This window comes from Chrysemys picta, unplaced genomic scaffold (genome assembly GCF_011386835.1).
Source record: "Chrysemys picta bellii isolate R12L10 unplaced genomic scaffold, ASM1138683v2 scaf5, whole genome shotgun sequence".
Taxonomy (NCBI): domain Eukaryota; kingdom Metazoa; phylum Chordata; order Testudines; family Emydidae; genus Chrysemys; species Chrysemys picta.
The window spans coordinates 62156-78669 of record NW_027052712.1 but is presented as its reverse complement, the minus strand read 5'-3'; the positions used below and the strand labels follow the sequence as shown (position 1 = coordinate 78669).

Sequence of the window (16514 nt, the reverse complement as noted above, 5' to 3'; positions counted from 1 at the left end):
ACCCCCACAGTTCTGGGTCTCCCCCTCCCAGGGGAACCCCCACCCATTATCCCCACTTGCCTCAGTCTTGGCTACTGCCTACTCTCCATCTAGCCCCCATTCACTGGGGCAGACTGCAGTATAAGCCACTCATCACAGGCAAAGGGGTTCGGACCTGCTGCCTCTGCCTACCCATGGGCTGCCTCCTGCAACCCAACTGCCCCTTTTGCCTTACCCTATACCTGCAGCCTGGGGCTTTCCTAGGCTGGAGCTCCTCAGCTCTCTTGGCCTTTCCCCAGCCCTGATCCACTCTAGGCACTTGGTTAAGCTCCCTGCAGCCAGGCCTGTCTCTCACTGAATGCGGAGAGAGACCGTTGAGCTCTTGGCTCCCTGCCTTTTTATACAGGCCAGCTATGGCCTGATTGAGGTGTGGCCCAGCTGCGGCCGCTTCCCCAATCAGCCCAGCTTTTAGAGCTGCAGCCCTCTCCAGGGATGCTTTTACCACTGCAGCCCTCTTTCAGGGCTGATTTCAAGCCCTTCAGGGCAGGAGCAGGTGTCCACCCCGCTACACTGCCAATATGACCTGGGGAACAAATCCTTCCCAACTCCATGTATACTGATCAGTGAGACCCTGAGCACATGAGCAAGAACCAACCAGTCATCCAGTCTTGCACGTTGATAAAGAGAATGCTCGGTGCCCTCCATGTCCAAAGTCCCATCTCCAGCTGTGTCCATTCCTGATGCTTCAGAGGAAGGAGATTAAAAAAAAACCCCTCCCAGAATACCTTGTCCCCTGAAGATACCTGGATGAAACCCTGACGCATGAACTTTAGAAACATAAGACCAGGGCCGGCTCCAGGCACCAGCTGAGCAAGCAGGTGCTTGGGGTGGCCAAAGGGAAGGGGCTACACGTCGGGCTCTTCGGCGGCAATTCGGCGGAGGGTCCCTGTCCCTCTCAGAGGGAAGGATCTGCCGCCGAATTAGAAAGCGGCGAGGTGGAGCTGCCGCCGATCGCGGCTTTTTTTCCCCCCCCCACACGCTGCTTGGGGCAGCAAAAACCTTGGAGCCACCCTGCATAAGACAAATCAGAAGTGAGCCCCAGGGCTGTTGAGATCTGCCACTTACCAACACAAGCAATCCCATCTAAAAGTCTAAGCAGTATTATACGGTATGCAGCCTTCAAAACATGGCTAAAAGGCAACAGTCATAGTGCTGAACATCAAGGCATTTTTTATTAACCAACGCTACACTGAGGGAAAATGACATTTCCCTTTGCATTTACAAAAGACAAACTGAATTTTGAATTTAAAAGCAAACCGAATAACAAGGACTAGTCTGAGCAGCTTCAACCTCATGATCCCAGAAAGATTAAACTTTGGTAATTCACTGTTATTCTTTCAAAAACATGCCACACTTAAGAAAAAAACTAAAATCATACAAACATAGTTGTAAGTTTTATTTCTGGCCCACACAGAACAGACTGAAACATGGTGGATAAAAATATAGTTTGTTACCTGAATTTTTTCCTGCATCTCAGGTAATGGGAGTAAGGAAGATGTGCTCAACAAATCACTCAGACCAGCATTTGGATTATGAGGAATCAGCTTATACTGGCCTCCTTCTCTTTTCAAGTCCAAGCCAAATATGTCTGAGAGTAGGTCACCATCATCTGATAAAGCTGTCAGATCAGTCAGATCTTCTGCTGGCAATGCAGCTTCTGTGGGTTTCCTTTCTCCCTCTTCCCCTTCACCACGTACCTCATCCTGAGTGGGATCTGGCATATTGGCTAAAAGTTCAGCTACCTTGATCTTCTTAGCCCCTTCTACCAGGCTTCCTCCGAGTAGCAAACTGTACATGATGCGAAAGAAGCCCCGGAAAACACTACAGGTGAAATGCAGTAAGCCCATCAAGATGCTCCAGTAGGAAGAAAATAAAGCCATGAACATGTCCTTCATGGTCATTTTTTTCATTTTCTTCATCTGCTTCTTTAGACTCTTCATGCTGAGCACTTTTGTAAGAGTCATTATATTATATTTAAGGGCTACCAAGGCTGCCTTGACAGTCACAAGGGAGAAGAAGCCCCTGCTAGAGTCCTGTTCCTCAGGCTTATCTTTTTCATTCTCTTCTTTATTTGTGGACCTCTCATTCAAATCTGACTCAGAGATCTGGGCAGCTAGCTGCATTTCAAAGATGGTATCCTCACAGAAATTAACAAAAAGTTCCATCTTTTCCTTCTCCCCTCCTTCGTTTACTACATCAAAGATAAACTGCCTCTTTGACTCTTTAACCTGAGGTTTCTCCCACTGAGTCCGACTTGACTCACTTATTTCAAAGTAAACTCGCTCAATGCGCTTTGCACTACCCATGATTTCTATGCGTCCAAGGAAGGGCTGAAAATAATTCAGAACGCTCTCTGCTAGTTCAAGAAAAGTCTGCAACCGAGTATCATGGCGCATGTGCTCTGAAAGGTTGGTCAGAAGAACAGCAACATTGAAACCAATGTCTTTGGCAGGCTCATGGAACCGTTTCACAAATTCCTCATAATCCAGAGTCTCATTCTCATCTGTCTCAGCACAAGATAGTAGAAACTCAGTTTCAGACTGGGTGTAGTGCTTATGGCTTTCCATGGCCTTCTGAAAGTCCCTCTTTGAAATTATACCCTTACCATCAGGGTCATATTCCTTGAATGCATCAGATGAAGTTAAATCCTTCAACTTTAAGAACATATCAAAAAACTTCAGAATCATTTCCACGTTGTTGGAAGACTCCACTAGCATGTCAACCATCTGCTTGCCAATAGTTCCATTCACAACATTACCTAAAGGGGGTGACATGCAATAACAAGTCATTGGTGACAATGAACATTTTGGCAAATAAAAGCATTTAATAATGACTACTGAAATCATCACATGGTAAGATTTACAAACTGCTAACTGATCTGGTTGCATGCAAGTCTTCAGTGTATAATTATACAGGTTATCATTTAAAAATACTATACCAAATCAAGATCTATGAGGAAGGATTGAAAAAATTGGGTTTGTTTAGTCTGAAGAAGTGACGACTGAGGGGAGCCATAATGACAGATTAAAAGGTTGTTACAAGGGGGAGGGATTTTTTTCTTGTTTGCTTCTTTTCCTGTCCTCAGAGGCTATATGTTTAAATTGAAGCAAGGCCGATTTAGGTTGGACATTAGGAAAAACTTCCTGTCAAGGAAGTTAAGCACTGGGACAAATTGCCTAAGGAGGTTGTAGAATCTCCGTCACTGGAGGTTTTTAAGAGCAGGTTAGACAAACACCTCTCAGGAATGGTCTAGTTATTACTTAGCCCTGCCTTGAGTGCAGGGGATTGGATTAGATGACCACTCAAGGTCCCTTCAGGTCCTACACTTCTATGATTCTATAAAGATGCAATAATAGAAGTAATTATAAGCACTGCTTTTGAAAGAAGGAGATAAATGTCAGTATGTATACATCTAAGATTTCTTTCACATTTAATAGAGTGCTGAATGGGAGATAGAATTTAGGAGTGACATTGAGACTTTTCTAGCCACTCCTCTGAGGAGCTTAGATATGCTGTGGAGATTAGGCTTTCTGGTTCTGAGGGAGAAAATAGGTATCTTTGGGACCATCTTTGTTTATTCAATGCCTAGCACAATGTGGTCCAGGTCCTTGACTGAAGGTCCCAGTGGCCACTGCAAATCAATAAATAATAACCATATTTTTCAATGGCCACCTGCTACTGGGTGAAGCTGAGGTGCAACGGTAGCTGTTGCAAATGTTAAACAGGACAATCCCCCAGAGCCATGGTAGACCTACCCAGGTGAATTCAAAGCTCATTCTTTCATGGTTAAGGTAATTGTCAATACAAAAAAGTGTGATGTTAAATGCAGCACACTGAAGTTGCTAACACACAGTAAATAAAACAACTGATAAATAGTGAAGCTTCCTTCTGTAGCAAGAACCTTGGATTCTAGCTTCACCAGCAAATAGCATCTCATTTGAACCAAAATAGAAGCCAAACACATGGAAATAAGTAAATCTTTGTAATGATTCAAACTGAGCTGGCCTGTGCATAATTAACATTGATTTAATTAATTCTTACATTATCACTCACCATGCAAATTATAGTTATAGTAATTCCCATGAGCCTTTAAAGATCAACAGCTCTTCTGATAATAAACAAATTAACTTTAAAATACTAAAAAAGGAAGAGACATTGGTTTTGCTGTGAAAAAAATGTGCAGAGGAAAAGACACGGTTATAATACTTGCAAAATAAACTTTTAAAATAAATTAAAATTACCTTCCAGCATAGAGAGCAACATGACCACCATATCCTTCTGAAGATCCATTAACTCTTTCAGTAATTCAATTTGACTGGAATCCTGCAAACATGAATACATTGTAAATAAGACTATTTTGGGCCAATATTTCTATGACCCTCAACTGAGCCTCTGATCTTGCATGAACATATTTTGCACAAATAGGAACTTGCACTTGTAAAACAGGTATTTTACACATACAACTGCCAACTTGAATTAATGTTTGTGTTTGCACGTGTAGGTTTAAATAAATAAATAAATGGAGACATCCCATCTCCTAGAACTGGAAGGGACCTTGAAAGGTCATCAAGTCCAGCCCCCTGTCTTCACTAGCAGGCCCAAGTACTGATTTTGCCCCAGATCCCTAAGTGGCCCCCTCAAGGATTGAACTCACAACCCTGGGTTTAGCAGGCCAATGCTCAAACCACTGAGCGATCCCTCCCTCCCCCCCTAATTTTCATCTAGGGAAAATCAGACTGAGAAGCTGAGAGGCCATTAGTGTATTTGGCCCTTTATGTCAGATCTGAAAATAAAATGAAAACACATTTATCCAACTATTTACTGTCAGACAGTAGCAACACACACACACACACACACTTATTTGTTTAGAAGAAACAGTAGTTTAATACAGCCATAGTGCAAGTTGAACTACTATGGAGAATAAAGAACAGGAGTACTTGTGGCACCTTAGAGACTAACAAATTTATTAGAGCATAAGCTTTCGTGGACTACAGCCCACTTCTTCGGATGCATATAGAATGGAACATATATTGAGGAGATATATATACACACATACAGAGAGCATAGAAAAGAAAAGCTTTTCTGATAGTATGCAGCTGTGTCAGAGTTGAAGAGATGATGCCTATATAATACTTTATGTCTGCTAAACTGAGGACAGTATTGTGATGATCAGGTTCTCACCCACACTGCCATAAGAAAAATGTCATAACAGCAATAGCATTGAATTACAAAAAGCTCAAATAAGACAAAAAGTCACAGATCAGTCATAGTTAGGAATGTTTTATACGAGGTAAACCAAAGTTATTAAACTTCAATTGTGTAGAACTTTGTCAATCTTTAACTATTTAATCTGAAATTTCCCCATGTTTCTTCTGTGCCTCAGGCATATTTTTCTTAAAATTTCACCATAAAAAGTTCAGTGGCTTCAAATCTATTTCCAACCATTCTTGGAAGAGCTCTAGTGCCAGCCTTTATGATGTACACCAAAGAGCTGTCATTTGCCAACCCCACTGAAATCCACCCAGATTTAGTCAATTCAGAAAAGACTCTGAAAATCAGTATTTACCTTGTTCAGATGAATTTATTAAAAGTTTGCTATGAAAATACCTGAGCATCCCATCTGCATTAGGCATATTCAAAGCCTCAAAGATCTCCCGATATGTCAACTATTCTGAGATACTGAACATGCTCCCAGGCCCCAAGAGCTTGAACTCCAAATGGGAAAAAGACATTGCACTATCCCATAGACTAGGAGGAAACCATCAGGTCTAATCTAGCAACTAATATTAATAATCCTATGAACTTCCCTCACCCGATTATTGAGCAAAGCCTCATAGCTGTCTTAGGAGGCAGGCAAATAGTCTCTCATTTGACAGATGTAGTAAGAAAAACATTGTGCAAGGTCACTTCAGATAGATCTGAGAATACAAACCTGTCATCGCAAACCCAAGTCTCATCCATAGCCATTCTGCCTTTTATAATGAATGTGCCAAATCTATGCACTTAGGTGTACTATCTCTAACCACTAGACCCCATTTCCTTCCTAAGCCAGGAACAGAATCCAGGAATCCTGAACACCAACATTACCCTACTGTCTAGCAAACAGTTGGCAAAGTGTGTGTCAAGTCCTCTCTCCTAGCTGATCCACATACAGGATGAGAAGATATTACTGCTATCTGTCACTCCTCTAACTCAAGTGGTGGAGGTCTGTGCTGTGGATCCAAAGGTCCTAGATTCAAACTCTGCTGATAACTCATGCTGAGGGTCAATATGGCTCCATAAGATGGAGTATTTGGTGGTGGTGGATTTGTATATGTTTTTATAATTTATGAAATTACATACAAAAAACTATCATACAAGATGAAGCAACCAAAAGTTAAGAAGTGCCAGAATTAAGGTTGCTCATACACATTTAATTCTGTCCCCTCATAAGGTTTTATGACATAACATGATCACCTTTTTTTTTTTACCATAGGACTCCTGCCTCATTCAGTGCAAAGGATGAACAGTGAATAAAGCAGAAACTTTTAATAAGAGAAAAGCATGTCTTCTCATACTAAAAGCACTACACTGGGACCCAAGAGGATTTTACTCCTGGCCTGGCCACAGACTTTCCACATGTTGTTGAACAAGTCTACTTTTTCATTCTTAAAATAAGTATATTTTGGTAACCATGACAATATGTGTAGGCTATTTGTGCACCTCTATTTTGTATGCGTCTCCCCTTCATCATTTAGAAAGTCTGCATTCACTACAATGCTACCTGCTGTGAGAATGCCTGTTCATGAAGACAAAGAATGTCTATAGCACTAAGAAGTTCAGCAGAACCAAGATATCAACCTTCACTCCACACTACATCCCAACTTTCATCTCTGTGGCACATTCAAAGACTGGATTCTTGAATCATATCAGAATCTAAAATAATTATAAAAATCTCCGTCTTTAGAGCTCTATAACTCTATAACTATAACTTTAAATATTATAAAAGTAACAACAGAGATTAAAAATAATGATAACATCAAAAAAGCATTTCCCACTTGTCTGGCACCTGTAATCTGAGTACATCAAATTATTTTTCAAATACTCCACCACACCCACCTGAGACAGGTAAGAAGGTAAATATGACTCTGCTTTACAGATGCAGAAATTGAGGCACAGAATGTTTGATGTGCCCAAAGTTACAGAGGAAGTTGGTGTCAAAAGAAAGGGTTGGATCATAGGAGTTGCAGTGTCATTCTGTAATCATTTGGCCAAGTTTCTCCCCCACTAGTTCACAGCCTGTACTGCCTCAATTCTTCTGTATTCCCTTGCATTGTTGTTCTGGTCACCCTCTCTTAATATGAAAATAATTTGTTCGGGCAACAATTCAGCTAATGTATTGTAAAAAATTAGTAACTAAAAAATAAGAAAAAAAAGTGCATGATACCTGAGATAGTTTCATCTGCATGTGGGCAAACACATGAAGAAAACCAACCACTGCGTCCCATAGCCTGCTGTGTGCCAGACTCTGCTGGTTCCCTGTACATGGACCCTACCATGCAGATGACAAGAAAAGGAGAACAGGGTTTATATGCAAGAGAATTACATTAAACATTAGGATAAAATTAGAATCACGGTACCTAAAATATGACCAGTTGAGAGCTGCTACACAAGAATTTTAGGAACTGTTAAGGAAAGCTGAAACATAAATGGAATGACAATTTCATTTGATAACACATTAACAATTACTATAGAATATCCCTACCACTTCCTTTGCTTTAAGGCAACTAAGGCCACATTTTCAAAGCTCTGTATAAAGAGGGAGCCGCAAAAAATGGATCTCAATGTTCATGGAACAGTACCAGTTTGCACCTTTAAATTGGAATCTCATGAGGGGCACACATGTTTAGTCTAATTCTCCTCTACTTAAGCAAGTGTAAACCAGGAGTAACAATGATGAGGTTGAGGTAAAATTGTTTTAAGAAGAGATGAATCAGGCCCCTTGTTTTTTGTTCAGCAAGTTCCACCTGTTGTAAAACACTGTCTGGTATTACAATGGTATCATATTTTTACAAACATCAGATGATATTTCAAAGGACAATGAATAAGATAATTATTAACACTGTGAACAGAATAGTTTGGGTGTAGCAGGCCAAATCTGTTAGAGCTGTGTGCATACATTTGCATACCACCAGCTTCTACTAATACTTATTCAAGCCAGTACTTTCACAATTCACTCCTATGAGCTCTAAAATAATACAGATTTCCATAATGAGGATTTGAATGTGAATAAAAAAGTACAGTCTGTATGCTCCGTCTTTAAATAAATCCTTCCCAAGAGAAATTACAATGATTAGAGGTCTGAATCCTCACTCGTATAGGTTTCATATCTCTGTAAGTCCATTTACTTTCAGTGGAGTTACTCCAGAATCTGGCCCTATTTTTTAAACATTATTTTTTTGGGATAATTTCTCAAAAATAGTTATCAGATAAAGCTACTTTTTGGCTTATCAAAATTATCCTTTGGCTGATTAACATAATTGCCATTTATCAGAGGGGTAGCCGTGTTAGTCTGAATCTGTAAAAAGCAACAGAGGGTCCTGTGGCACCTTTAAGACTAACAGTTTGGGTGTAGCAGGCCATTCTGTAATCATTTGGCCAAGTTTCTCTCCCACTAGTTCACAGCCTATACTGCCTCAATTAGTCTTAAAGGTGCCACAGGACCCTTTGTTGATAATTGCCATTATTTCATATAGTGGAGTTTTGAATAATCTCCTGACAGTTGAACCGCAACTTCCATAATGAAAATATTGTGTAATCAGAAAAAAGGCCCCACATGATTTTTAATCACTTCATATTATCATAAGCAGCATTTTTCACTTGATTATTTTACATGGGAAAAGGCTAGTATATTGTAGCATACTGGTATGTGACATTCACTAAGAAATAAATGAATTATATGGGACCTCAATCTGCAAGTAGAGTGTCTACTTATGGGGAAAGAAGTTCTGTACGTGGATAGAGGATCCAATATAGTATAGGATGAATGGTAGTGAACCATGTTAAGGCTGCTTAACACTTTCCCCTAACATTTATCACACTTCCTTTTTTAAGAGAACAATAAAAGGTACTTTAAAATTAAAACACAGGAGAATTTGATTCTTTAAAAATTCTAGCTAGTTACATAGAAAAGAAAAACTACATTAAACAATGAAGATTTCAAAGTCGAGTACTCAAAAGTTAGGAAATGCCAGAATTCAAGTTTTTCCATAGGACCAAGTTTCCAGGGAGTAGTGGTGACAAAAAAACCTAACTGACTTCAAGACTGAGCTTGATAAGTTTATGGAGTGGATGATATGATGAGACTGCCTACAATGGCATGAAGCCGATCTGCAACTGCTAGTAGCAAAGATCTCCAACGGTGGGTGATGGAACACTAGATGGGAAGGGTTCTGAGATACTACAGAAAATTATTTTCCAGATGTCTGGCTGCAGATCTTGCCCACATGCTCAGGGTCTAACTGATCACCATACCGCCACTTCCTTGGTCAGGAAGGAATTTTCCCACAGGTCAGCCTGGCAGAGACCATGGGATTTTTTTTCTTCCTCTGCAGCATGGGGCCTGGGTCACTTGCAGGTTTAAACTAGCGTAAATGGTGGAGTCTCTGTAACTTGAAGTCTCTAAATCAAGATTTGAGGAATTCAGGAACTCACAGAGTTTATGGGTCTTTTACAGGAGTGGGTGGGTGAGGTTCTGTTGCCTGCAATAGGCAGAAGGTCAGACTAGATGAGCATGATGGTCCCTTCTGGCCTTAAAGTCTATGAGTCCCCTTGCCTCAGTCAGTGCACAGAATGAATGGTTCTCATGGAATGACACAGCTATTCAGTTTTTTTTCTTATCTTTCAATGTGTGGCTCCATATTTTATTTGTTGCACCCCTTCCAAGCCCTGAACTCTGTACAGAATTATTAATTTCTTCTAGAACTTTTCTATGGTGCTCATTACATCCTGCCAGCAGTTTCTTCTTGTTTATTGCAAAGAGGGTCCAGGTCAAGCAAGTCTCTGCAGATCTGAAACGTGGCAATATGTCATGGGGAGAGAGTTTTTTCAAGCAGTATATTTAGAGCTTTATAATCAGCCCTAGCACCTTACGCTCCAGCCAGAAACTGACAAGACGCCAGAGCACCAATTGAATATGCCACATGATATTCCACTTACTAAGCACACAGCCACATTCTACGTTAGTTTTACTTTTCAGATAAAGTAAATGTGAAGAATGCATTAGGATGCATTGCAGTAATACAATTTTGAGGTGCAAAAACAAATTATAATGGCAAGGTTCCTGTTGGAAAGAAAAGGACACAACTGGCTACATACTGGGACACAAGCAGTCTTGGTTAGCAAAAGAGGAGACAATTCAGTGATACCTGGGAATCTGCTAGATTCTTAGGTTGCAAAAAAATAACAAATGGCTACTACACATATTTCAAAACATTATTTCTTACTAATTTCATGCAAATGACAATGTGAGCAGTTACCTGAATATACTCTGTGAGAGTATTGAAGACCTGTTTTGCAACTTGAATTGCTTTGGAGAAATTACGTTGTCCTTGCTCATCAATAACATCCTTCCCAGAATAATACCAGTAGAAATCACTAATTGATTCCTATAAAACAGATGTAAGAAACAACATATACAAGTCAGATATTCAAACCGCCACTCCTTGGTTCATCAGCATTTTCATAAAGTAGACTTAAAAAACAAACTTAGTTGTGAGCAAAAAATTTTTTTCCATTCATTCATATGGATTTAAAATAATCTCAGAGATTTTCGGTATCATCAACATAATGCATTTTCTCTCTCATTGCCAGTGAAACTCACAGGGAAAAACAAAACAAAACCAAAAATCCCTTCAAAATCTAACTTTTGTCTAGATTACCTGGCCTTTTTGTTTATTTCAAGCTTCACACAAACACAAGGGTCCTTAAACTGAATAAATCATTAACATAGTGCTGTGTGCTGTTCATGTGAACTATGTGTCTTTATACTGTCTTTATACTCTCTGCCTGTCAGCTAGCTAAATCAAGGAACTGAATATTCTTTGTGCACAGAATTCTTTTTTCCATCTTCTTTAAAGAATGCCAGTTGAAACTTCATCAAAATGAGCGACAAAACATAAAAGGGTTTATTGTTGTTATTACCACCGAGCCTCTAAAGAACTTTCAAGGTCACACAGTAATACTGACAACAGCAACAACAACTAGAAACGGATTGATTTTCCACATACTGGAATTTTTAGAAACAACAACAACAAAAAATGCTAAAAGGAAATTTAATTGGTTAAATTAAAAAAAAAGATACAGTGAGGTGTGCAGTAATGTGGATTTTCAGACAGATGAGACATATAGGTAAAATGATGAATATGTTTACTGCAATACATCTTCTATGTGCTTCATGCACTTGGTTCAGAAAAAGAATTAGATGTTCTGCATTACCCTTGGATGGATTATGACAATGTGATGCTTTCCCAGAGAAATGGGATTTTGATATTATCTCTTTAAACTAAAGCTAATTAGCTCCAATTGTTCAGAGGTTTGGATAGGAACCCCAGATCAGACTGAGGCCTCCTAATAGTACAGAACATCGCAGCACATCTCCTCAGCAACACGGACTATGATGAACACATAAAATCTGTCTTCCACTCTCTACACTGGCTCCTGATAGAACATCAAGTCAAGTTCAAGGTCTTGGTCCCTATCTTCAAGGCACTCTATGGCCTGGGCCCAGAGTATTTAAAAGATTCCTTAAAGCTCCAGGATGAAGACCATGGTTGACAACTATGCTCCTCTGGCACAATGAAACTCTCTACAATAAAGGTAAAGCTTATTTGAAGGAGACAGAACTTTCTTGGTCTGTGTGTGTGGAATGAACTCCCCCAGGAACTAAAGATGATCACAAACCTCACCACATTTAGCTCCAAGTGCAAGGTGCAGTTCTTTGATCTTGCCTTCTCTAATATATATGCATAGCAATGTGTGTGTTCACACACACACATGCGCTCGTTGCTAAGCGCCTGAATATACACATAAAAAAAACGCTCCCCACTATACAAGATGAGAGAACAAACAATATGTTGACAGATGTGTACTCATGTCACTAAACACTGCTGGAAGGCGCTGAACACAGTATAAAACCTATATGGAATAGAATAGGATTATGTACTTGAAATGGATAATCTCCGATATCCAGTAACCTGTGGTAATTCCACATCTTGATGCAAGGAAATGGGTCAAATGGTCACCACAGAGAATACAGAAAATGCATACTGTGATTGGGCAAAACCACAGGTTAGGGCTGAGCAGGTGCTGAGAACATATGAGCAGCAGAAAAACCTGTTCTTGGATTAAGTAGTAGTACTCAGTTTTTTCATAGTAGGACCCCATACTATCTAGCCAAGAACTGCCTCCCATTTAACAATATGGAAAATGTTTAAGTGTCTCCTTTTAGCCTGTCTCTTCTGTTGCTGCTGTGGCTGCGACTTCTGGCGAAGGAGGCATAAATGAAGTCAGATGAAGGGAATTGCTTCTGGAAACAGACCATGAACCTCCTTCTCTAGCTCGGCTGTAAGTCTGGTCTTTCCATCGAAGTTCTGTTGTTTCGGCTTTTCCAACCTTGCTAATAATCTCTTGCTGTCAGAAAGGAGATCTTGCACCTTGGATTGAGCTTCCTGAAAGCCAGAATGTCAGTGGGGAGTGATGTCAGACATCACAGCTCTCACCAGTGTATCCGGTGCACCATAGAAAGATAGAGGGCCTAGCTGGGAACCCACGAAATGCCCAGTGATAACGTCTTTTTCTGCCATCTTCTGCTCCCCAAGGAAATGATTTAGCAAACGGAAAACCCAGGCCCCAAAGCTGGAATTGATATCAGACTATCTCCAAGAAGCAGCTCCAGATCCCTCTTTCAGTGTCTCCAAAAATGGAGTATGAGGGATATTCAAGTGCAGCAGTATTGTGATGAATGTGTAATGTACTGGTAAATGTAATGTAGGCTTAGTTTACTCATAATCAAAGCAAACTAAAGCATCTCTGTGTTAAGGCACATGAGGTATAGATGGAAATAGTAAAAGGCAGCTACTTGTATTTATTTGAAATTAGTATGTAAAATGGGTTTACCTGAACTCTCAGTAAGTAATCCACAGTGGAGATGATAATATTGACAGTTGTGTTGTTACCAGTTTGAGTTCTCAAATAATTCTGAAAATCTAAAAATGAGAGCATGAGTTCAAGTTAAAATGTATTTAAATCTCAAATATTTTCAGAATTATTTATTAAAATAAATTCTGGTATAATCCATTGGTCAAAACCTACTTTAAAGACCTGAAACATCTTTTAAGTAACTTTCCTGTTTAAATCCATATTTTAATTCAATGAACCGTTTACCTCTTCCTGAATGGTACCATCTTATTGAGGAGATCATGTAACAGTTTACAAGTTCTAATATCTGATTTCTCCTGTGAACATATTATAAGTCTGACTTTGATCTCACTTATATCAATTTTACACTGATGTCGCTACATTAATGTCACTGGAATTATTCCCAATTTACACTAGTCTAAATGAGATCCGAATTAAATCTTATGCCATTACTGTTGACAATGATATGAATATTTGACAGCTATAAACTGGAATCTGAGTATATGAGTAAGTGAACTAATATTAAAAATACTTTAAAAGAAATGGCTAGTATTTCTTGCTTTTATATATGAAAAATTATTGTTCCTCCTTCAATGAAGATCTCCCATATGCTCCTGGAATGACATTCCAGTGACAACCAGAACTCTAAAAATACTGTGCATGCCAAAGTATAATATGTTCACTGCAAAGCCCTCCTTTGAGATTTTCCTCTCATTTAGTGATCAGGAGCTAAAACTAGAGTACACTTCATTTTCTATTTAATTTACCTTTCACACAGTTCTTGCTCCAGGAGTTATCATTTTGTGAGCCATTTTTTTCTCCCAATGTTTAAATGAACAAGGAAACTTGACATTTTAACTCCACATAAATATTTTTCTTTCATGTATAGTTCAGCTACTCAGGAACCTTTCATAATATTTCCTTAAAACTTGCCAAGCCTTCAGCACTGATGAGCTTTTATCCCTGGTTACCATCACCTTGGCTCAGCTGACTGGCAGCCTGCCCACAAACCTGAACTGTGTCCTTCACAAAGCAACTGGAGGAAGCGGAAGAGGTCACAGGTGAATTCGTCATCCTGCATTACCTTTTCTCCTGTGGAAAGCCAGATGGAGGGACAAATTATCACAGACTGTCAACTAGCTCCCCACTCCCTCTTACCAAATCTCCATATTTAATCTGAAGTCACCATTAACAAACAAACATACAAAATGCAATTTATAGCCACTATTCTATCTGAAGCATGGCATGAGGCTGGCAGATAGGTGCTATTTCTCTTCCATAAGAAAAGAACATTTACATTTCAGAACACAAATTTCTCTCTATACAATGTGGCAGCATGGGCTTGGCAACATTTTAGAAAAAATCCATCATTTACACTCTTCTTTTGTTTTTGTTGGCATGAAGTCTGCATCATGTACAAAGGTTAATACTGGATTTACTTTGTTACAATGTCTGATAAATATTGAAAAGCCCGAAAAATTAATCAAGTATTGCAGAAAAGAGACCTATACAAATATATATATATTTTTAAAGCAAAATAAGCCAACAACTTTATAGACATTTATGTTCTCAGAAAACACTTAACCTGGGATTTTCAAAGGAGTCTAAAAGAGTTAGGCAACCAATTCTCATTGAAAGCCAGTGGATACGAGGCACCTAATTCCCTTAGTTCTGGTTAACCAAAGCATTAAGTATGCGCTTAAGTGTTTTTTCTGAATGGGGCTGGACTTCAGCGTGTCCTTAAGGACTTTTGCAGAACTAGGCCCTATGGCCTAGTTTTTCTGTAGATAGCAGTTATCCAGGTGTTTCGAGCTTTAAAAGATCTCCAGAATTGCTTAAGAAAATCATGGTACACTAACGTGGTCTCCATTCAATTAATGCACCTCTACAATCCTATCAGTACAGAGAGTCAATCTGGAAGTCTAAATGAGAAAAGGGGAAGCATTAGTGGGTCTAGGAAAGATCAGGGATTAACAAAGTTGAACTGGAAGCTCGATAAATTGGCACAGAGGGAAGACATAATAGCAAGCAAAACTACACTGGGGTATTAAAGGCAAATGATTTCATTATTAGGGCTTTATACAAATAGTTATTTATACAAATAGTTTGGGGACAAATGGTGTCTTGGCAAAAATGGAAACAATTTTTTTGTTTAAATACAGAGGATTTTAATGTGCAATCATTTGTTACTTGATGATGGCATGAAACTAAAAGACAAAAATGCAAGTAAATTGAAAAAGTACAGTATATTAATTCTGAAAGTTTTCTTAAAAATAGGAGGCATTTTGGACTGGTACCTGAACTTCCAAATCCAATGTGATATTAAGAACACTATCCTTTTCAGTTGGTGAATAAAAGAAATAATGAGAGTTAAACAAAAATATAAAACTTCTCACAGACTGGAAGTGCTTGAATTAGAGAGACAATATATATGCATATATATAATGTATAAACAGGAATATGGTTGGATGTTTACTGTACATAAAAATTATGAATGATTACAATTACAAATAGCCAATGGACTTACCAGTCCGCAGTCTGTGACTTTCAAAGTGAGAGGCTTCAGTATAATGGTAGGGTTAGGAAGCAAAACCATTTTGAAAACTAATGTGAACATTAAAAGAAGTATATAAAATCATTTCACTCTTTTCCCTGTTGGCCAGCAAGACACAATATTTGGTGATCAAACCAAGTATCACCAGGTATACATAAAAATGTGGCAAACATAGGGAGAATTAAAATGTTTTTTTCCTCCCCCTAGTTCTTGCTGCATTCTCACTGAAATGGCAAAAAGAAAAAAAAATTGCATAGTCCTCTCCCTGACAATGAATCAAGTACTAGATGATGTTTAACACAATTTGTCTCTGGGTCGGACATTTATACCAGATATATAGCTTTTCAACTGTACAAGATTGAAAATCCTTATAACTAATTAAATAACGAAACACAAAAGACTAAAAGAGGATCCTGTGCACACAAGTAGTATATAAATCAACAGTACTATATATGGGTTCAGTTCTGCAAGATGTTTAAACACTTTGCTGGACTTAGAATGTTCAGCATCCTGCAATATCGAGCATTTTATTTTTATAACTCAATTGGATTCCTCATGTTTTAATATTAAGTATGTGCTTAAGTGCTTTGCTGGATAGGGGCCAGAATGCTAAGAACCTTGCAGAATCTCAATTACCCTTATGGAACCTGAGCCTGCAAAAACATATGCATGTAAATGAGACTTCAATGACTTCAAGGGGATAACACATGTAAGGAAAATTAATCCTACATAAGTGTTTGCAGGA

At 39.0% G+C, this 16514-nt stretch overlaps 1 protein-coding gene across 4 annotated transcripts in view; it reads right to left on the bottom strand.

Annotated features, from left to right (window-relative positions):
• Positions 1-16160, bottom strand: part of LOC135977646 (ryanodine receptor 2-like) — a 74462-nt gene extending 58302 nt beyond the window's left edge. The window contains exons 1-6 of one of the 4 annotated variants that reach the window (XR_010595087.1): positions 14227-16159; positions 13195-13283; positions 10557-10685; positions 7466-7570; positions 4281-4362; positions 1494-2797 (exon numbers count right to left, since the gene is read on the bottom strand). Coding sequence is in view for 3 of the 4 variants with exons in the window: in XM_065578852.1 (XP_065434924.1) it covers positions 1494-2797; positions 4281-4362; positions 7466-7570; positions 10557-10685; positions 13195-13283; positions 14227-14296 (1779 nt within the window). In the remaining variant the exon portion in view is untranslated. Of the gene's footprint in view, positions 1-1493; positions 2798-4280; positions 4363-7465; positions 7571-10556; positions 10686-13194; positions 13284-14148 lie in introns of all 4 variants that reach the window. The other 3 variants (XM_065578852.1, XM_065578851.1, XM_065578853.1) reach the window with 3 other exon arrangements.
• Between the last annotated feature and the right edge of the window lie 354 nt (positions 16161-16514).